This window comes from Trachypithecus francoisi, unplaced genomic scaffold (genome assembly GCF_009764315.1).
Source record: "Trachypithecus francoisi isolate TF-2019V2 unplaced genomic scaffold, Tfra_2.0 Lachesis_group12, whole genome shotgun sequence".
Classification (NCBI taxonomy): Eukaryota; Metazoa; Chordata; class Mammalia; order Primates; family Cercopithecidae; genus Trachypithecus; species Trachypithecus francoisi.
The window spans coordinates 38,715,525-38,738,105 of NW_022681457.1; the positions used below are offsets into that span (position 1 = coordinate 38,715,525).

At 38.2% G+C, this 22,581-nt stretch overlaps 2 protein-coding genes across 2 annotated transcripts in view; both read left to right on the forward strand.

Annotated features, from left to right (window-relative positions):
* The window catches only part of ST6GALNAC5 (ST6 N-acetylgalactosaminide alpha-2,6-sialyltransferase 5), a 191,727-nt gene that overhangs the window by 26,488 nt on the left and 142,658 nt on the right, over positions 1–22,581 (forward strand). The window lies entirely within an intron of this gene.
* LOC117092118 (adenosine deaminase-like) lies at positions 13,166–14,944 on the forward strand. The gene is given in 1 exon segment (XM_033225335.1): positions 13,166–14,944. A coding segment is annotated over 1 exon segment (1,092 nt). The 5' UTR covers positions 13,166–13,447; the 3' UTR covers positions 14,540–14,944.

A 22,581-nucleotide genomic window follows, 5' to 3' on the forward strand; every position in this document is an offset into this window, starting at 1 on the left:
TACAAGTTTGGCTAGGGGACACATGTTTTCACTTTTCTGGGGTATATACCTAGGAGTAGAATTGCTGTATCATATGGTAACCTGAGTTTTAACCTTTTAAGGAACAACCAAATGGTTTTCCAAAAGGCTGTACCATTTTACAGTCCTGCCAGTAAGAAGAGGACAGTAGGACACAGAGACCACGTGAAGATACTTTGCCAACACATGTTATCATCTGTCTTTTTAAATTTTAGCCTCCTATCAGGTATAAAGTAGTGTCTCGTTGTAGTTTGAATTTGCATTTCTTCAATGAAGAATGATGTTGAACATGTTTTTATATGCTTATTGTCTATTTGTATATCTTTCCTGGATTATGTCTATTCAGATTCCGGGCCCATTTTTATTGGACTGTTTTTATTTTTGAGTTGTGTTTTTAATATATTCTGGATACAAGTTCATATAAAATACATGATTAGCAAATTATTTTCTCCCATTCTGTGGGTTGTCTTTTCATGGTGTTCTTTGAAGCACAGAAGTTTTTAATTTTGATGATGCTAATTTATCTATTTTTGTCCCACTTACACTTTTGGTGTCTTATCTAAGAAACTGTCACCTAATCCAAGATCATGAAGAATTACTCCTACGTTTTCTTCTAAGAGTTTTGTAGTTTTCGCTTTTACATTTAGGTCTACAAGTCAGTTTGGATTAATTGTATACATGATGTGACAGAGAGAGTCCAGCTTCATCTCTTGCATGTAGATATCCAGTTGTCCAAGCATCATTTGTTGAAAAACTCTGCTTTCCCCTATTCAATTGTCTTAGCATGCATTTTTACAAAAAATAAATTGCATATCTATGTATTTTAAATTCAGTTATATATACTGTCACTAGCCACACCAGGCATCATATGTACTTACAAGCTTAAGACTAGCATGGAAATGATTATCACTGGTCCTGGCAAAGAATAATGATCTGTTATTTCCAAAGATTCTGTGAAGATGACTGTGCAGCTGAGAATTTATTTGGTTTATACAGACTAATATTCCATCTGCTTTGTTCACTATTGAGTTAGTAGCTAAAGGGTTGTAAAATTTCTCAAGTCTCTCAGAGCTCACACTTGCAGGAAGCTTGATTTCACAACTTGTACATGACAGTCTCACATAAAAGTACTCTCGTGAGAGTGTTACTATGGACAGAAAAAAAGACTATACCTCTTTTATGACTGCTGTTGTTATTTAGGGCTTCTTTTTTCTTGATGTTGTTTCAAAAGATTGCATTTTGCAATAAGCAGTAACACCTTAAGATAGATCTTAAACAGAACCATGTTTAGGGTTTTTTTTTTTTTCTCCCCTTCAGTCACAGTGATTTTCCATTTGCCCTGGAAGGCATTCAGCATTACTTGTAAACAGCAAAGATAAATGTGGATTCTGATACTCATCTTTATGAATAGTTCATATGTTTATAAATAGGAATAGAACAAAAAGCACTGTCCCAAACTTTCCTTTAAATTCTAAGCATCCAAATGTATTTTAAATATTCCACCGCAATTAATCTCACTTTTAAATAAAACATTGCATGTCTAAGGTGAAAAAACAGAAGACTCTTCAGCAATGCCACACAACTGCATATTTTTGAAAATAGGTTGGTCACTTTTAATTGATATGGAAGAAATTTGGGAAAGAAGAAAAGTAATCAACTTTCCTATATCTGGAGTCCTTTAACCAATAAACAGACAAACCAACATAAAGGACACATGGTAAGCTCAGCACACATAACTGAATTTCTCTTTTTAAGTTTTTGCACCTCAACCTGTCCGGTTGTGCAAAGAAGGGGAGGAGAATTAAATACGCAACTGAGTAGCCAGGGCCTCTAGCTGCTGGGAGTTCCTCAAAGCTGTACGTCCCTCCCTCACCATAACTTGTTTGTTCTCTCCAGGAAGTATCATTTACTAGGGTGCCCAAATTCACCTCTGTAGGCCCAAGACCGTGAGGTTCCTAGACAACAGAATTTTGCTCTAAATATCATCCATATATCCACTCTTTAATTTAGCCCCATCTTGGCAGGCATAAGGTGTAGCACAATGAAAAAATGTAGATCCTGCCCCCAACAACTGTGTAAGCTTAGGAGACCAGCACTCAGAAGATATTTTAGCATAGAGTAAGTGCTCAGTAAAAGTTTGTTAATAAGGAAGGAAAGAAAGAAAGAGGTGTGCAGAGGGAGGAAGGACAAATTTGGATTTCATAACTCATACCAGAGAAAGATGAAAGCAGCATATTGAGATATAGAAGTGGTGTAAAAGACAAGAAGAAATCAGTTTAGGAAGGCATAGGAACCAGAAGTGGAAAATTATGGTATAATGCTTCAGTGTCTTTGGAGACAAATTGGATTTGAATCTTAGATTTGCCATTTGCTGGCAGTGGTTTTGGGCAATTTGCTTAATTATGTTTGATCTTCAATCCACTCTATGATGTGTAAGGAGTAACAGTATCTACGTCATTGGAATTATTAGGAAGATTTAGTAAGATAATAAGTGCTACCAATTTAGCACAATACCCAGCACATAGGAAGGACTCAGGAAATATTAGCCGTCAATAGAAGACACTATTTATTTATTTATTTGTTTGTTTATTTATTTATTTATTTATTTTTGAGACAGAGGCTCACTCTGTTGCCCAGGCTAGATTGCAGTGGCATGATCTCGGTTCACTGCAACCTCTGCCTCCTGGGTTCAAGCGATTCTCCTGCCTCAGCCCCCTGAGTAGCTGGGACTACAGGTGCATACCACTACATTCGGCTAATTTTTGCATTTTTAGTAGAGACAGGGTTTCACCATATTGGTCAGGCTGGTCTTGAACTCCTGACCTCGTGATCCACCCACCTTGGCCTCCCAAAGTGCTGGGATTACAGGCATGAGCCACCGCTCCCAGCCTAGAAGAGACGCTATTTATATTCGGGTTTTCTTTAACCCTGAGATGTGGCCATGGCACTCAAATGTAAACATTTTCAAATCAGTCCCAGGTGGTAGGCTTCTAGATTTTTGTTTTTCACCTTTGAAATTGGTTCAAGACAATGCCATTATGGAAAGCCTCTGTAGAAGAAACTTTTTATTGTACCAATTGCCTTTCTAAAATCTGTCAAATCTCTTAAGTTTCTCCCTTGACCTTTTTGGAAGCTTAAACAGAAACTGAATCATCGTAACATTTTTTAAGTTTGCCTTGAATCTACTTTGGAGCTGCATGAATTGAGATCTCTTGGTAACTGACCTTGTGTTGACCCAGATAGGCCTGTTGCTGTGTACACCGCCCACCTGCCACCGCCCCTGTGGAAGCAGTGTTCGCAAGCCTAAAGAGTTTTGGGTGGGGAGTTAGGCCAGAAGTCAGCCAAGTGTAGGTAATGATGTCAGGTAGCGTGGGAGGTTGGAGCACAGGAAGAGGCAGGCGGGAACTTTAGGCAAGGAACCCTTGTATCCAGCTGTGCCAAATGGGCCTTCCCTGAGGACTTATAATAGGCACCCTATTGTCACTTGTAACTCAGCAATTGAGGTCACAGTCAAAGAAAAAAACCTTTATTTTTCACAATGTCATCTTTCAGCAGTGCAGCTTCATAAGCAAAGATGGTGATGTTCCAACAGTTCATCTACACTCTTTAAAATCCTACGAGATCCGTTGCAGGTGGTTGGTATGTAGGAAAGGTGGATAGGGGGAGGGTAAATACTGAAATCTGTTTGAAATGTGAAATTACATGAGTAAGGTTTGGTGTTTTCACCACAAGCATTCATAATAACCAGAATTTTATATTCTTAGCTACAATTTTTAAAGATTTTATAGGTTACAATACATTGGGATATTCCTTTCTCAAAGAAACTTTTAATGTTATCCCAGAATTAAAATATACTTTTGCAAAATAAAATGTTTATCAAGTCTGCCAAAAATAGAGCCAATTATTTGGGTTTCTCTCTAGGATTTTAATAAATTCCTTTGATAACTAGTCAAAGCAGTTGAGCCTCCTCACATTGAACAAAATGAAAGCAAGGAAGCGATCAATCTCATTTCAAAAGTGAACACACATAAAAATCATTATATTTTCAAATTTTTCATTTTTACATTTTGCAAATAAGAATAACCTTTCTTATGTTTCTTACATATTTCTTATTTCCTCAGTAATTTAAAAATCATATTTAGATACATTTATTATTAGTGAAAATTTTTTCATAGTTTAATCACATTGATTTGTTGAGAATTATCGGAATATATAATTATTGAGATAAGAAATTGTGAACAGTCTTAAGGATTAATATGTTCTCAGAACATCAGTGTTTTAGCAAATAAGATGTTATTTACAGTTAGCACATTGTTAGCCTCACTAGATGTCAGTGTAGTTCTCACTTAAGTAAACATTTTACATAGTTCCTCAGTAGTGTTGAATGAGAAGATGTTTTGCTTTAGAACTTACAGATTGAGGAGATGGAATAGTTGCAATAAGCGTTTGTGGTACATTAATTCCAACATCCTTCTCTGATGAAAACACATAATTGGTAAATTTATACACATCAATGCAGAGCCACAAAATATTCCAAGGATGTAAATAATTATGGATTCATAGGATACATTGTGCTTTCTTAGTCACCAATGTATTTTCTGTAGAATGAAAAGTCTTACTACACATCACAACATACTGGTCAGCCTTTTAGAGCTTTTCCCAATTGCAAAGGGAGCGTGGTTACTGCTGCCAATACCTACCTATGCCCTCTCAGCATCTGCCATGAGAGGGCAGCACTGAGATTGTCTCCCGCCCAGGGAGCAGTGGGCACTGTTTAGTATGGGTTAGCACCTAGGTTTTTGTGTGGAAGCATTCAAGTCAGGTTGTGGTGATACATGTTCTCGGAGTCTACTGTAGTATCATTTTAGTGCTTTTATTACAAGTCATCAAACAGTGTATCTGAGAAACATGAGGATAAATTATGGTACATTCAAAAACTGCTGATAAATAACAAAGAAGAGAACAGGATACTTTGGGAATATAAGGCCTTTTGCTTGAGAAATGTTTTGTGCTATCTATGAGTGAATTTTCTTCATGTGGAGACGTTCCATTTGGTCCTCTGAACTGGTTAACATTTTCTTGATTCTTTGCTTAGTGTAGCAAATAAAATTCTGTTTATTCTTTTTGAGAGTTCCCAAAGTATCTTTATTGATTTGGATTTTGCTTTTTCACTTTATTTTATAGTTGATTTTAAGTTTCTCTGGAGTGTGTACATGAGATAGCCATATAAAATGGGACAACATATTTGTAATAGCAAATATTATGCATGATATCTTTTTGGACAGCCCAGTTGCACAGTCAACTCTGAAAGTGGAATGTATCACTCTCCTCTTAATTCCTTTTTCATGTTTTTCCTCTGGATCAGAAAATGTTACCTTCTCATATCCAGAAAAGTGTTATAAAATGATACATTGAGATCATCTGATTCCCTCTTTATTGTGATTGTTTCTTTAAAAGAAAAAAAGCAAAAAGGGGCCATGAACTTATAAAGAAAGTTTTAAAGAATGCACCAAAAATTGTTAAAACAGTAAATGATTTCATCAAGGTTGCAGGGCACAAGATCAATGTACAAAAATTAATTATATTTTTATATAATTGAAATAAATGATCTGAAATGAAGGAAATAATTCTATTTACAATAGCATCTAAAAGAATAAAATATTTAAGAATAACCATAACAAAAGAAGTGTAAGACTTATACTCTGAGAACTATAAAACATTACCGAAATAAATTACGGAAGATCTACATATGTAGAAAAACAGCCCATGTTCATGAACCGGAAGATTTTAATCTTGTTAAGATAATAGTGCTCCTCAAATTTATCTACAGATTCAGTGCAATCTCTGTTGCAACTGGGATTCTCTAGGCCAGTTGGCTTCTTTGTACAAATTGGTGAGCTGATCCCAAAATTCTTATAGAATTGCGGCAGACCCAGAACAGTCAAAACAATCTTTTAAAAAAAGAATAAGTTGAAGGCCTTTCAAATTTCACAACTTCCCAATTTCAGAACTTACAATAAAGTGACCATAATCAAACATATGTTACTAACATAGGGATAAGCATATAGATTAATGGGATAGAATTGAGAGTCTACAAATAAATCTATATGTCTTTGGTCACCCAAATTTAATAAGGGTGCCGAGGTTATTCAGTAAAAATATTTTTTAAACAAATGGTGATAGGATGATTGTATATCCACATGTAAAACAATGAAATTGGACCCTTACTTCACACAATATAGAAAAATTAACTCAAAACTGATAAAAGATGTAAATCCAAGATGTATGTACATATACATCTATAAAACTCCAAGAAGAAAACTCAGGGGTAAATCTGCATGAGCTCAGATTGGACAATGAATTCTTAGGTATAATTCCCAAAACATGAGCAACAACAGCAACAAAAAATTAGTTTTCACCAAAATTAAAATTTTTTGTGCTTCAAAGGATGCTATCAAGATGTAAAAAGACAACCCATGGAATAAGAGAAAATATTTTCAAATTATATATCCCCTATGGAACTTGCATCCAGAATATACAAAGATCCATACAACTCAATAAGGAAACAAATGAACCCAATTTTAAAACGGGCAAAGCGTCTCAATAGACATATCTCCAAAGAAGACATACAAATAGACAAAACACATGAAAAGATTCTCAACATCATTAGCCATCAGAAAAATGCAAATCAAAATCACAAAGAAACAACTCTTCACACCCCCTAAGATGGCTGTAGTCAAAAAGATATAACGATAACTTTTGGCAAAGATGGAAAGAAATTAGATCTCTCATACATTGGTGGTGAAAATGTAAAATGATGCTGTCACTTTGGAAAATGGCCTGGCAGTTCCTGAAATGGTGATACATAGAGTTACATGCGTCCCAGTAGTTCTACTCCTAGGTATATACCAATATAAATGAAAATATCTAGCTACAAAAAACTTGTACACAAACGCATTATTCATAGTAATCATAAGGTAAAAACCTAAATGTGTGTCAACTGTTGAATAGATAAGCAAAATGTGGCATAAAATGTGGCATATCCATACAATTAAATGTTATTTGGCCATAAGATGCCATGAAATACAGTAGTTAGTGATAGATGCTACAATACGAAGGAAACTTGAAACCGTGAAACCATTATGCTAAGTTAAATAAGACAGCCACAAAGGACTGCTTATTATATAATCCCATTTATATGAGATGTCCGGAATAAGCAAATCCATACGAACAGAAAGTAGATTAGTGATTGCTCAGGGCTGGGGGTGATGTGTGGGTAGGAGAGTGATGGCTAAAGGGCAAAAAAAAGTTCTGAAGTTGACTGTGGGGATGGTTTCACATATCTCTGAATAAACTAAAACCATCTAGTTCAGTGAATTTAGTGGGTGAATTCACACAGCTGTGAATTTTATCTAAATTGTAAAAATAAAACAGGAATGTGATGCTCTAACCAGCATAGGCCCAAGCCGCATGCTTCTGGGGAAGAAATTCCACCTGAATACTTGGCCTGTAAATAGGTCATTTTTCTGGAAAAAGGATGAATAGACACCAGACGGTAAGAAGGGTGAAAGTCTACTACACATGTCTATGAGGTCGGTAAGGGATCTGGTCTTTGCAGAGGAAGGTTATATTAGAGTTCAGTTGAGAAGAGAAAGGGAAAGGGACTCAAATTCATGGTTAAGGGTGCTGTGACAGGAATCCATACCTTTAATAAAAGACATGTACAAGAATGTTCATAACAACACAGTTTATTAGCCCCAAATATCCATCAATATTTGAACAAATAAATTGTGGTATATTCATAATGGAATACCATATGGCAACAAGAATGAAGAAACTACAAAAGCACACAATACGAATGAATCCCACAAACCTAATATTAAATGAAAAGAGTTATTCGGCCAGGTGTAGTGCCTCAGGATTGTAATTAAGCATTTTGGGAGGCTGAAGCAGGCGGATCACTTGACGTCAGGAGTTTGAGACCAGCCTGGCCAACGTGGCAAAACCCCGTCTGTACTAAAAATACAAAAATAAGCTGGGCAGGATGGCGCATGCCTGTAATCCCAGCTACATTGGGAGGCTGAGGCAGGAGAATCGGTTGAACCTGGGAGTCAGAGGTTGCAGTAAACCAAGATTGTGTCATTGCACGCCAGCCTGGGCAACAGAGTGAGACTGTCTAAACAAAAAAAAAAAGAGTCATTAACAGACATACAAACTATATGATCCCATTTACATAAAGTTCAAAAATAGGCTAAATGAATCATAAATGAATCTATGCTGTAGGAAGACAGATTAGTATATGTCCTTGTAGGGGGTTGTGAATGGGCGAGTGGAGGAGAGGAAGGACTTTGGGGTGCTGACAGTACTTCGTTTCTTGATCAGGGTGCTGTTCGTATGAGGTGTTCACTTTATGAAAATACTTTCAGTTGTGCACTTGTTATTTATGCACCATTCTCTATGTAAGTTAGACTTTGACAAAAGTGAAATGAAAAAGAAACTAAATAGCCTTGTTGTTGTTTACTTTCCCTAAAGACAGCGAGCACATCGTGTTTATTTCTAATGCTTATTCAAAGGAGTAGAGACTCTGAGGAAGGGTGAGGTGGCAGGATAACCCCTTACAAGAGTCAGAGATATGGGGCTACGATTTCCTGGGCATGGAAAGAGTAGACCCCTTCCAGCCTAGCCATTTCGTTCTTATTATCTTGGAAGCAAACTGTCCAGCTGTTCTTCCTAATGTCAGGTTAACAATGATTGTGGCCGTTCCCTGCTGCATGGGTCAGGGTGTGAGACATCCTCCCCTTAAATTTACTTAGAGACAGAAGGTATAGACGGGTGCAAATGGGAAGGGAACAGTGTATTTCTCCACTGTGTGCTTATGTCCAAATCAGAAACCAGCCTTATTCTTGCTTATTAATTATTAAGGAAAATAATTTTAACTATCAGGGCACCGTTCTTCAAATGGTGATTGGGTGAAGGGGATTTTCTTTGAGTTCTGTGAAATACTAACAATTCTATGTGTTGATAATGACTAAAAATATATTTTCCACTCGTAAAGACAAAACTTCGGTATTGCAAAGTTATTTTCATAGAATAAAATCTTAGTTTCTTGAGTCAGTCTTTTGCAAATAGGGGTCCATGTATAAACTATCAAGAAAATATTTCCAATAAATGCACTGGGGTATATTTAGGTTTATTTGACATATACAGGAATATTTGAGGGAAGGGAGCAATAAATTAATCTCTTTAATTTGCTGCAGGCTTTCCTTAGAGGGAGTACTCTTTTTTTTTTTTTTGAGACGGAGTCTCGCTCTGTCGCCCAGGCTGGAGTGCAGTGGCCGGATCTCAGCTCACGGCAAGCTCCGCCTCCCGGGTTTACGCCATTCTCCTGCCTCAGCCTCCCGAGTAGCTGGGACTACAGGCGCCCGCCACCTCACCCGGCTAGTTTTTTGTATTTTTTAGTAGAGACGGGGTTTCACCGTATTAGCCAGGATGGTCTCGATCTCCTGACCTCGTGATCCGCCCGTCTCGGCCTCCCAAAGTGCTGGGATTACAGGCTTGAGCCACCGCGCCCGGCAGAGGGAGTACTCTTTTAGCTGGTGTTAACATGGAGAAAGGTGCCTTCTATCATGCTATTGCTGAATTCCCTGCTCCAGGAACATGCAGAACATTAGCATGACCCAGCTACTTGAAAGCAAACAAGATGCTCTTGTCTTAAAGAGCATCATTTCAGAGGAAGAAAAGCCATAATGAGCCCTTCCTTTTTCTTTTTCTTAACTGAGGAGTAGCAAATGGTATTTAAGCTGCTATCTGGCAACAAAATATTTCAAGTAATGTTTTTTAAAAAGCCTGCCTTCTTTCTGTTGGGCAATGATATATCTGAGTTAAAAGCCCTTTGAGATGGAGAATATGACAAGAAAAGTTGCACACCCCTAACCAAAGTGGGCTTTCCAAGAGCTAGAATAAAGCCACTTCATTAAGGTTTCTCACACTGGTGTTTTTTGGCAGCATTTTTCAAGAATCATTTCCTCTATGGGGGAAATGAAGTGGCAGTGTCTTTCCTGACTGTTGCTAAAGGTGAAGTAAGAATTTGAATTGAGAAAGGCGGTTAAAATAGTATCTAAACTTTTGAACTTCCTGATCAGATAATTGTTCTTGAAAGTCTGTATAAGATGGAAAAGAGAATTAATGCCACTTAAAATGTTTAATTTTAGAGGGATATCATTATTAAATAGTACTCCTTCTATAATTTTTTGATTGTTGAGTACAGGTATGACAAGAATTAATGAAGATACTTCTGATTGATAACATGGGATATAAACAGAAAGTTCTCTTAAATAGGAAGGTGTATATGTTTGGAAATTGAACTTGTCTCTTTTGCTTAGAAGTGTGTATAAATTAATGCAAGATATTTGTCTATATCTCAACCCCAGGTCTCCCTCCTGAGCTGCAGATCTGCATATCCAACTACTTACTAGACACATCTCCTTGAATGCCCCATAGGTAACTTATTTCAACATATTCTAAGTAAAACTCTTCATCTCAGCCTTCTCCTGCTCACCCATCTTGGCCCTTTACTACTATTTCCTCATTCTTTTTTCTATTAAACATTGTTAAGCCAGTTTCCAAAATCATGCATCTAGTTATCAACCTTGGATTCTGCCATCACTGATGCCACACACCCCAACAGGCCACTTGCGATTTATTTCCTAAATCTACTCACTTTCAGCAACCCACTGTTGCCCATATAGAGGGGACCACTATCATTCTACCACTTTCAACATTCTGCTAACGAGTCTTCTTGTAGCCCTTCACTCTTTTGCCTCCTTCAAGCTGTTACCACGAGAGGGATCCAAGATTCAACTCTCATTTTTTCCATTTCTATACCAAAACCATTCTTTGGGTTTCTGTTCTTAGGATGAACTCCTCAACATGGTTTGTAAGATTCTATATACTCTGATCTTGACCCTGCTTACTACTCTCGCTGATGTGAAGCCTCCTGTTCCTATTATCTCTGAGCACACCCAACCCTGCTTGTTGGCAGCAAGGGACAGAAAAAGCACTTGAGGCAGCAGGCTGTCACATTTGCTAACAGTGCAAGTCAGCTTAGAAAAACCACTATGTCCAAGACAAGGGCTCTTTCTGTGAAGTAACAATGACAAGTAGAAGAGACATTTAGTCAGTGTTCACTGGCTGTACCTATACTAGTGAGAGAAAGTCCTGCTCCATAGTTTCTTGCATCACTACACTCTGGGAAGCCGCTGTACTTTACCATGCAAGTGTAGGCCCACATCTTCTCACTCTTTGTCCTGAGTTTAAATTCCTCCAACTCTACCCAAGTGTCCACATGCCCCTATCCCTGGATGCCATGTGTTTCATTGACATGAGGTTTCCTCCTATTAAGCAAGGAGGAGTCTTATAAATGGTGCTGTGAGGACAGATACTTGCACTTTGTCTTGACCTCTGCTTCACCTAGTGTATTCTAGCTACATCCTTAGCTCACTTCAGTTTTAGTCTCAAGATTGTCCCAGTCCCCTCCTCTATATTTGGTTCATGTTTTCATATATTGTTAATCAGGAATGCTAAAAATATTAATTTGATGCATTATATTTATGGGAACACTTGAGACGTTTCTAGCACGCAGAACCACCTGCAGAATCTCTGGAAGGGTTTATTTCCTACATGCACAATTAGCGCAAAACCTTTTTAATAAAATAGATTTTTTTTGATGATACTATCTATTACTTACCTTTTAACATTTTCTTTTTCCCATCTATGGCTCCAAGCAGACTAAATTTCTCTCAGGTTCTTATTTTTGTTGTGCTCTCTGTCTTAGTCTGTTCAGGCTGCTATAACAAAATATACCATAAACCGAGTGGCTTATAAACTATAGAAATGTATGTCTTACAGTTCTGGAGGCTGGGAAGTCCAAGATCAAGGCAGTGGCAGATTTGATGTCAGGTGAAGACCTGTTTCCTGGTTCATGGATGGGGGCTTCTCACTATGTCCTCACATAGTGGAAGGGGCAAAGCAGCTCTCTGGAGCCTGTTTCATTCATAAGGGTACTAATCCCATACATGAGGACTCTGCCCTTATGACCCAGTCACTTCCCAAAGGCCTCACCTTGTAACCTCATCATATGGGTGATTAGATTTCAATATGTGGATTTGAGGGGGACACAGCATTCAGATCATAGCACTTTCTTTCAAGACTTTTACCCAACAGGTTGCCTCCAGATCACAAGGCTCTTAGCTCTCTTTTGTGCTTGGCTACTTTATAACATCCATTTAGACCTCACTTCCTTCAGGACACCTAGGTTAGACCTTTGCCTGTGTGCTTCCCTAGCACCTTCCACTCCCTTCCCATAGCACCTAACACGCTCTGTTGGGTTTCTCTGAGGTAAGCTCTGTAACAGCAGGGTTCTTGTCTTTCTTGTTCATCCTTGCATCTTCAAAGTCTGCCGCATCACTTGGCCCAGAGCAAGTACTTAATGATCATTTGTTAATGAATTAATAAATAGATTTTTCCATTAATCATCTATGAATTTACAATTTTACAATTATATCTGTGAATTTATAATTCTATGCAATTCTTTGATGCTCTAAGAAATTGAAGTTATATTTTCTGAAGTTATATATTAGTTTTATTTCCTAAGGAATTTGATTTATCCTTACTTGAAATCATCACTACCCACTGGTTATTATAGCTATGCTGCCATATGGTAAAACACATGAAGCATCTCATATTGCCTTAAGAAAGCTGTTTCACAGTAAAAACTCTTCAGACCTTTCTCTCAGCACTTTTCGTTTTATGTTGAAATGATTGGTGTTTGTATCTCTCTTACCTGTAAGACATTAGGTGCCTCAAAGGCAGTGACCATGTGTTATTCACCTTTGTATCCTCACAACCTTGTATCTAGTGCAGTGTTGGAAGTCAGAAATGTCTATATAAATGTTTAAGATAGGCCAGAATCCACATCTTGGCTCAAAAACTGCATAACTGCCAACACCTGTCTCTGTACTTACACTCTCAAAGCCTCAGTTTCTACACCTGTAAAAATGAGGATTCTGCTGTTATAAAAGATCATCTTGCAGGGTTGTTATGAAGTATTACATAAAATATAATGTAAATAAGGAACTCAGCATAGTGACTGAAACATAGGAACTATGAATAAGCTAGGATGGGGATAAATCTAAGTTCCTTTGTGAAGACGTATGGTGTGTCAAAATGTTAATTTTTCACTGTCACAGGCTGGCAAGACACGGTCTTAGATCTAGTAAAATTGTTGCAAAAAGAAACCAACGAGGCAAACTTTCCTATTTTTATATTAAGAATATTTGTTGGGCCCCAGAGAAAGCCAAGCGGCCACCGAGCCGGCAGAGACCTACCGAGCGTCGGCGGAGGGAGAAGCGCCAGGGCGCACGCGGGCACCATGACCCAGACGCCTGCCTTCGACAAGCCCAAAGCAGAACTGCACGTCCACCTAGACGGAGCCATCAAGCCTGAAACCATCTTATACTATGGCAGGAGGAGAGGGATCGCTCTCCCAGCTAACACAGCAGAGGGGCTGCTGAACGTCATTGGCATGGACGAGCTACTCACCCTCCCGGACTTCCTGGCCGAGTTTGACTACTACATGCCTGTTATTGCTGGCTGCCGGGAGGCTATCAAAAGCATCGCTTATGAGTTTATAGAGATGAAGGCCAAAGAGGGCGTGGTGTACGTGGAGGTGCGGTACAGTCCGCACCTGCTTGCCAACCCCAAAGTGGAGCCAATTCCCTGGAACCAGGCTGAAGGGGACCTCACCCCAGACGAGGTGGTGGCCCTAGTGGGCCAGGGCCTGCAGGAGCGGGAGCAAGACTTCGGGGTCAAGGCCTGGTCCATCCTGTGCTGCATGCACCACCAGCCCAATTGGTCCCCTGATGTGGTGGAGCTGTGTAAGAAGTACCAGCAGTAGACCGTGGTGGCCATTGACCTGGCTGGAGATGAGACCATCCCAGGAAGCAGCCTCTTGCCTGGACATGTCCAGGCCTACCAGGAGGCTGTGAAGAGCGGCATTCACTGTACTGTCCATGCTGGGGAGATGGGTTCGGCCGAAGTAGTAAAAGAGGCTGTGGACATACTCAAGATAGAGCGGCTGGGACATGGCTACCACACCCTGGAAGACCAGGCCCTTTATGATAGGCTGCGGCAGGAAAACATGCACTTGGAGATCTGCCCCTGGTCCAGCTACCTCACTGGTGCCTGGAAGCCGGACACAGAGCATGCAGTCTTTCGGCTCAAAAATGACCAAGCTAACTACTCACTCAACACAGATGACCCACTCATCTTCAAGTACACCCTGGACGCTGATTACCAGATGACCAAATGGGACATGGGCTTTACTGAAGAGGAGTTTAAGAGGCTGAACATCAATGCAGCCAAATCTAGTTTCCTCCCAGAAGATGAGAAGAGGGAGCTTCTCGACCTGCTCTATAAAGCCTATGGGATGCCACCTTCAGCCTTTGCAGGGCAGCACCTCTGAAGATGCCACCCCTCCACGCCTTCGCCCTGTGGAGTCACCCCAACTCTGTGGGGCTGAGCAGCATTTTTACATTTATTCCTTCCAAGAAGACCATGATCTCAGTCGCCAGTTACTGATGCTCCTGAAGCCTGTGTGTCCATTTCTGCACACACGTATACCTCGGCATGGCCGTATCACTTCTCTGATTATGTGCTCTGGCCAGGGACCAGTGCCCTTGCACATGGGCATGGTTGAATCTGGAACCCTCCTTCTGTGGCAACTTGTACTGAAAATCTGGTGCTCAATAAAGAAGCCCATGGCTGGTGGCATGCAAAAAAAAAAAAAAAAAAGAATATTTGTCTGCAATATAAAACAAAGTGAGAAATTCAATGCAAATAAAATACACTGCAGGAAAATTTACAGAGCTCTCAAATGGATGAGTTGCATAATTTGTCTTATGAATATTCTTAACTAAAAGCAAAATACATTGGACAAATAACATTCTTAGACTGTGAATCATTGAAAATGATATATACAGTTGGAGAAAAGGACAAGAAAATCATAGCAGGACCTGTTCTTTCCTAATTACAGCTCCACAGAGCTGTCTGTAGTGTGCTTGCTTTTCATTAATTTTGTCATTATCCTTCCCTTTTCTTTGAAATAACAATAAGAAAACACCAAGGAAAAACGTTCTGTAGTCATAATATGTTTAGGAAAGTCAAGATGTTAAACAGTCACATTCTAGGACTGGGAAACAAATTTTGAGGAAAAAGAACTTTACCCTTAAGCCTCAAGCCTCAGGTCTCCCAGTGTAACATGTTTCAAGTTGTTGAGACTAAGGTGTTTGGCTGGATTGTTTGCTGTTGTCTGGTTGGGTTCATCTTGAAGTAGTTTCTATTCTTGTATGGGTTTGTCTGACAATTTTCATATCATTTAGTGAGAATTTGTATTTTTTTCAATTGTTGCCTATTCCTCTGTAATTATTGTAATTGCATCTTATTTATATAATTTGCACAAATATATGCAATCATGAAATTAGAAAACGCGGGTGGTGATATGCAGTGTCACAATTGCAGTGGTTAAAGATGTGTGATTTTTTAATCTTTGAAAAAAAAAAAGCTAAGTAAATATTGTAATTTCAGGGGAAAGCATTTTAGCTCTCTAAAACTGATTGCCCAAAGAAATCAACCAAGCATTTTTATTTAGACATAGATAAGAGGTTTCATGTTTTTGACTGTTCTAACTCAGAGATTTGGAAATCTTAGTTTTAAAATATCAGTTTGATGGCTGCTCAAACACTTATAAAGTTTCAATATTAATTTTAAACTATAAAATACTGATCATATGCTTCTAATGATACCTTTTCTGTAGGTTGTTATCAATGTGAGTTTGAATAAGCATTTATTAATACTGTGAATAGGATGCATATTATCAGTATTAACATCTGTATCCACACAGTTGGAGATATTTATGTTGATGTAGATAAAGACACAGACAGTGGTAATTTATATGCCTTTCAAAATCCCAGTGATTATAAAATTCTGCTCCTCTGACTATACATTAGGTAAATGGTATATTTAAATAAGTGGTCAAGGCCAAAAAGAAAAGAGCATAATTCAAGTTCAGCACCCACTGCAATTGTAGATGATAAAAATGAGGCATTCATCAAGCTAACCCTTTTGCCTCTAGAATTTCATGTGCACTGAGAGAAAAGTCCATTGATCTACATTCAGCTCTTACAAACTGCACTTTCTATTAGAAGACAGAGCATACGCTCACTTAGGAAATACTTCAGGCTGATACTGCTAAGATTTTAACACATTTATAAAACTTCCTTGGTGGTAATAATAATCATTTTTTCTATTTGAGAATTTGGAATGTTAACAGAAAACATGTTTTCTACCAAAATAAAGGCAAGATTGATCTAGCCATCTGCATTTTTAAAAAACCTCATTGAAATACTCCTGTAGAATAGATCGCTAACTTTTCCTTGCTTTTGTAGTTCATAGTTTTTAGGAAAAAGTATCTTTTACCTTTAAACCAAGAAGGGAATCTAAATTTTGATTGAAAGCACTCCTGTACCTGTGTTCTCATACGTGTTTCTGAGATACCAGTTTGCAAGTAGGAAGCTGGCACGGATGACACAACTGGGAGGGATGGGACTAAGCCAGCCTCATCCAGCTACATGCAGCTGCTTCACCTTTGTCTCCAAAGGATTCATCCCTTGTTCCACATTTTAAAAGCAACCACACATTTACAAAGAAATTCTCAATCTTCTTGTTTTCTCTTTAATTCTCTTTAAAGGAATGAAAAAAAAATCTGTGTGTCCTATTCAGATGCTATACATGGGTCTTAGGGACTAGAACTGAAAACTTTTATGATCAAAAAATTTTCTCCTCCAGTTGTCATGCTGTTCTAAATTTTACTTTATTATTTGATGTAGGGATGTTTCTTTAAACATCAAGATTTTAGTTTCCACCAGAAAACTAATGAATTATTAAAGGATGGGAACTTGAAACAATCTTTAGTGCTCAATAAGGAGAAACCACAAGGCTTGAATAAACTGTTCCATATTTCTCTTTTAATGCTCCGTTTAAAATCTAGACGGTGTGTCATAAGCCTTAAAAAAAAAAAAAAAGGACTGTGTTTACCAATATGGAATATGAGGTTTTTGTTTCTTTTTAGGTACTTTTCTTGTAATTAGGACATACCTTGATGTTACCATGGCTATGGCTTCATGTTCCAAACAATGAGTTTTTTCTTATGTTTGGTTAAACCAAAATAATGTTAGTATAATTTCCCTGTAAATAATTCTTTGTTGATAATCAGTGTTAATGCCACTAAAAATTGAGTATAAATATCAACCGAGTACATTGGTAAATGATTAACAGGACAAATGAAGAGAAAAAATAGAAACTCTAAATAGAATTGCTATACTTCTCCAGAATTCGTTCCTCCTAGAATAACTCCCTTACGGTGAATGAAAAGTCAGGTGGGCAAGGCTACGAGCTCCACTTCCTTCAACTATACAGGTTTTGATTTGGAAAAGGAAATTTTGACCTCATTATTTCATCCTGCCTTGAACCCAGTTTTTATGCATCTACTTTACTATTGCTTTTTGCATGTACATTAAAACAAATATTTTATTTTGACTTTAACCTAGAATGAGCATTACAGTCATAAGCAATTGACACAAGATAAACCTAAAAGAACTAAAAAAACACATAAGAGTAAGATTCGTGATAGACAAAAACTGACTTGCTGGCAATATTAAACATTGCTAAACTCAAGCAAGGAAAAATTAGGCTAAACATTGTCAATATTGTCAAAATGTCTATTCATTCATAATCTATTATTGATCTAGGTTAACTAATGAATCTGTACACTGTGATTCATTTTTTTTGGAAAACTGAACTCCCAACTTACACACAATATTCTAGTTGCCTCTGAGTAATGAGGTTATAAATAATTTAAAATTTTGGTGTCTTGTTTTTCTTTAGTAGAAAATTTATTGTCTAGGTATAGTAGTGTATTAGTCAGGGTTCTCCAGGAAATCAAAAACAATAGGCATTATACATAAATGTATATTTATATTTGTATGTGTGTATTTATTATAAAGAATTGGGTTATGTGATTATGAGGCTAAGAAATCCTAAGATCTACAGTGTCCAGGCTGGAGACCCAGGAAAGCCAGCGGTATAAGTTCTGATACAAAGGCTAGCAGGCTGAAGACCCAGGAAGAGCCAGTTTTTCAGTTTGAGTCCAAAGGCAGGAAAAGACCCATGTCCCAGCTCAACAGTCAGTAGTAGGTGCTCCCTCTTACTGGGCCTTTTGGTGCTATTCGGGTCTTCATCTGATTGGATGGGGCCCACTCACATTAGGGAGCAGAGTAAGCTTTACTCAGTCTACCAGTTCAGATGGTTATCTCATCCAGAAACATCCAGAATAATGTTTGATCAAATGTCTGGGCACTCCCTGGCCAAGTCAATGTGACACATAAGTTAACTGTCACACTAGGTAACATATGAAGAATTATTTTTTAAAAATGTTGATCAGCTCGGTGGAAATTACCATCTTTCTAGAAAATAGAGTTGGAGAAGAGAATGAAGCTGATAATGTGCCTGAAATCTTTTTTTCTGGCTTCTATTCCAGTCTGAGAGTGAGGAAAAGAAGAGATCTCTAATGAAAATGCTTCTAATGTGTTGGTCATTTTTACCACAACATCAGTAGTAGAAGAGAAAGTCAAAAGAATGAGGCTCCAGGCCAGGTTCGGTGACTCACGCCTGTAATCCCAACACTTTGGGAGGCCGAGGTGGGCAGATCATGAGGTCAAGAGATTGAGACCATCCTGGCCAACATGGTAAAACCCCGTCTCTACTAAAAATACAAAAATTAGCTGGGCGTGGTGGCACATGCCTGTAGTACCAGCTACTCAGGAGGCTGAGGCAGGAGAATCACTTAAACCCCAGAGGGGCAGAGCTTGCAGTGAGCTGAGACCACACCACTGCACTCCAGCCTAGCGACAGAGTGAGACTTCATCTCAAAAAAAAAAAAACAAGAATGACACTCCAAGCTGAGCACCTGGGCACCAGGCAGTCCTCATCCCTCTCACTGCTTTGGAGTTTGCCAGATTTGGGTACTTTGATCCCTAGGGAATAAACACTCCTTAGCTGGACAGCAACACAGACAACTCTTAAATGAACTGTGTGTGTTACACACACACAGGCTCACATAGAGTTTCAATGAGGTTTACTGAAATAAAGTGGCCTCTACACTGAAGAATCGTAAGGACTGTATTCTATCTATTTCCTGTTTACTTCTCCATTTATTTGTATTCATAGGTAAGGTTTACTAGCACATCATTAAGATACTGTAAAACAGCATTAAAATCCTACCTTTTAATTTCCTCAGGTAAGCACCTCTCTTCTTGTCTTAGCAATGCCTCGGTTCTCAGGCCTTGGTTATCTTGCTCTGTAATTGTGAGTGAGGAACTTTCTGAACTGGATGACTGCCTCTGATTTTACCCCTTCAAATTCCTCTTCCTTGCAGCTGATTGACTGATCCCTCTGATGAACAAATATGATCATGCCCTCCCAATTTAAACAGCTTCCAGGCTGCCTCGATAACGTGAAGATTGAGGGAAAACGCCTCAGCCTGGCTCAGACAGTGCCTCCTGTCTTGGGCTGCTTGGCTCCTCTCCTCCCATTCAGCCTTGTTACTCTCCAGAGGTACCAAGCACCTTATAGGTTTTCACATGCCCCAAGGAATGTGTGCGCCATTGTTCACACTGTTATTGCTCCTAGATGGCTCCCCCATTCGCTGAAAATCCCCACCTTCTTCCCTTAATGGGTGTCGATTTAGTCTTCAAGGCATGACTCAGGCATGTTCCTTTCCCAAAAGTTTTCTCTGACACTCCCTCTATTAAAGGACAAGGTGCCTTTCCTCTGTCTTTCGGAGAAAATTTACCAGTGATCGCACTGAGCATATATCCAATAGTCTCATCTCCTCGGCTATAAAGTCTTTGGTTTTAGAACCTGTATTAATTCATCTTAACATCCCCTGTGCCTAACAGAGTATAAGTGCTGAGTAAATAGGGGCTGAGCTAAGCTAAATTCCAAAGACCAAGCCAAGAGTTCTCAGTTACTTTAAAAATAAAAAAATAAACTTCTGACCTTTCTTCATTATAATCTTGGCAAATCAGAATACCCTTGCCCTAAAATACTGTAATCAGAGAGTTGACGCTAAGGTGATAATGAGAACTGCAGTATTACTACAGTAATGAACTACTACACTAATAAATCTTTTAGCATTGTACGAAAAATAATAGAAAAGACCCATAACCAGTTTCACAAAGAACTGCTAATAAAAATCAGAGAAAACACTACAAATATGGCATTAAATAAGGTAGAAAGCTGGGCTGAAACTTAAAGATGGAAATATTTGCAGAAAACTAAGGCAGTGAGAAATAATGTCCTGTATCATGTTTTGATGTGTTATATTCATCTTTCTGGTGATGACTTTATTTCACATGTAAATTAGGAAAAAGGGAAAGGGAAGTGTATCCATATCATTCATGTCCAGGGAAGGAAAGTCAAGTATCTTAGAACAGCTTTTCGAGTCAGCTCTACATAGCTGGGCTTTTGAAGTGCTGGTGAATTTTTTTAATCTCACCTTCTACAAAGAAATAACAAAACTTAGAAATTTTAAAATCCAGGCTACTGTCAATTCTGTGACTTTCCATGAATTAGTCTCATTATTCTTTGACATATTAAAAGGAAACAGCCATATGACTGATAAAATTTGGTGAATTTCAGATGCATATGCCATAGAAACTGTGAAGAAATTTAAATCTTAAAGTACCGATCTTTGGGCTTTTTAAAAAACCTTCCAGTTCAGATATAATGTCTGACACTGAATAATCAACTTATCTACGTTACTAAAAATGGCCAGTACTCCAAACTAACACTGTAAGTATACCCAATTGGGAATATTAAATTGCGGTATACTCTGAGTGCTTCATAGAAGTTCCCACTCTTACCTCCTTCTGAAAAGTTTTTTATGCATAGTCACATGCTGTGTACCTGCATTACCTTCTTATACTGGTCACAACGGATTGGATCAGAGAACAGTGGCTGGCCCAAAGTCAGCCTATGGGCTAATCTTATAAGTAGATGTGGCCAATCTGACATTAATACTGGAGAGTAACTGACAAGTCAATCAGATACTCTCTTGAAGAGTTTGAATATGGAAACACAAATAATAGAGTAATGCCCAAATCCCCAAACAGAAAACATATGGTAGAAAGAAGAATAGAGAGCTCAGGGTGGGTTGCTGTAGTGTAAACCATCATATTTAATCGTAGTTAAGGCATGGCCATAAGAATAGGAAATAGTCATAATGAATGAGAAGTGAACTGCTAATGGCAGAGAATGTAGACTACCTGCTTGAGAGATTTGGTGAAGGAAAGAATAAAACAATATTATAGTGAGAATTATGCCTGAGAGACTTTATTTAGGGTAGACTGGTAGGAACAAATTTAGAGTCTAAGGCATTGCTTGAAGATGAAAGAAAAAAGAAAGTTACAAATGTGGCATGGCCCCAGAGGAGAAAACTGAAACCAAACTGGGAAGAGAGAATTTATCCTTGGAAAGAGGGAAAAGCACCCTTCTCTAACACAGAAAGAATGGAGAAAAGATAGTGGAAGACACTAAGAACTGGAAAGAAAATGAGTGAAAAGGGGCTCTTCTTTTCCTATCTTGGGGATTGATCTTCAGTACAAAGAAAAGTAAGAAATATAAAACAAGAAAACAATGGAGAAAAATCAATGAAAAAAAACTGATTCTTAAAAACAAGTCAATAAAACTGATAAACCTCTAGTAAGACTCACAAAGTTATAAAACAAGAAGACAGAAATCACCAACAGCAAAAATAAAACAAGGATTTCAAAACAAATTCTGCAGTCATTACAAGGATAATGGGAGACTATGAGCAGCTTTACATTCATACATTTGGAGAAATAGACCAATTCTTTATAAATTACAAACTACCAAGCCTTGGCCAGAATAGTTCTATAACCATTAATGAAATTGAATTTGCAATTGAAAAACTCCAGAGGTATACAATACTAATTCACCATTTGGAAGTCAATAAATCATTAACAGAGTAAAGGAGGAAAACATGAGTATCTCAATTGACACAGGAAAGCATTTGACAGTATCCAGCACCCATTCATGAAAAAAGCTCTCAGCAAACTAAGAATAAGAAGGGAACCTACTCAACTTGATACAGAACATCTACACAGAAACCCTTACAGCATACATCACACCTAACAGGGTAAGACTGAATACTTCCCTTTAAGATCAGGAACAATGAAAGGACATTTGTATCATTCTTATTAAGTATGGTACTGGAACTTCCAACCACTAAAATAAGGTAAGAAAAAGAATATAAAAAGCATATGTATTGTAAAGGAAGAAATAATGCAAAAAAAAAAAAAAAAAAGAGTAAGTGGACAATCAGGAACAGAGAATGGAGACTTACAGCCATTGGACAGGGTTTGGGAC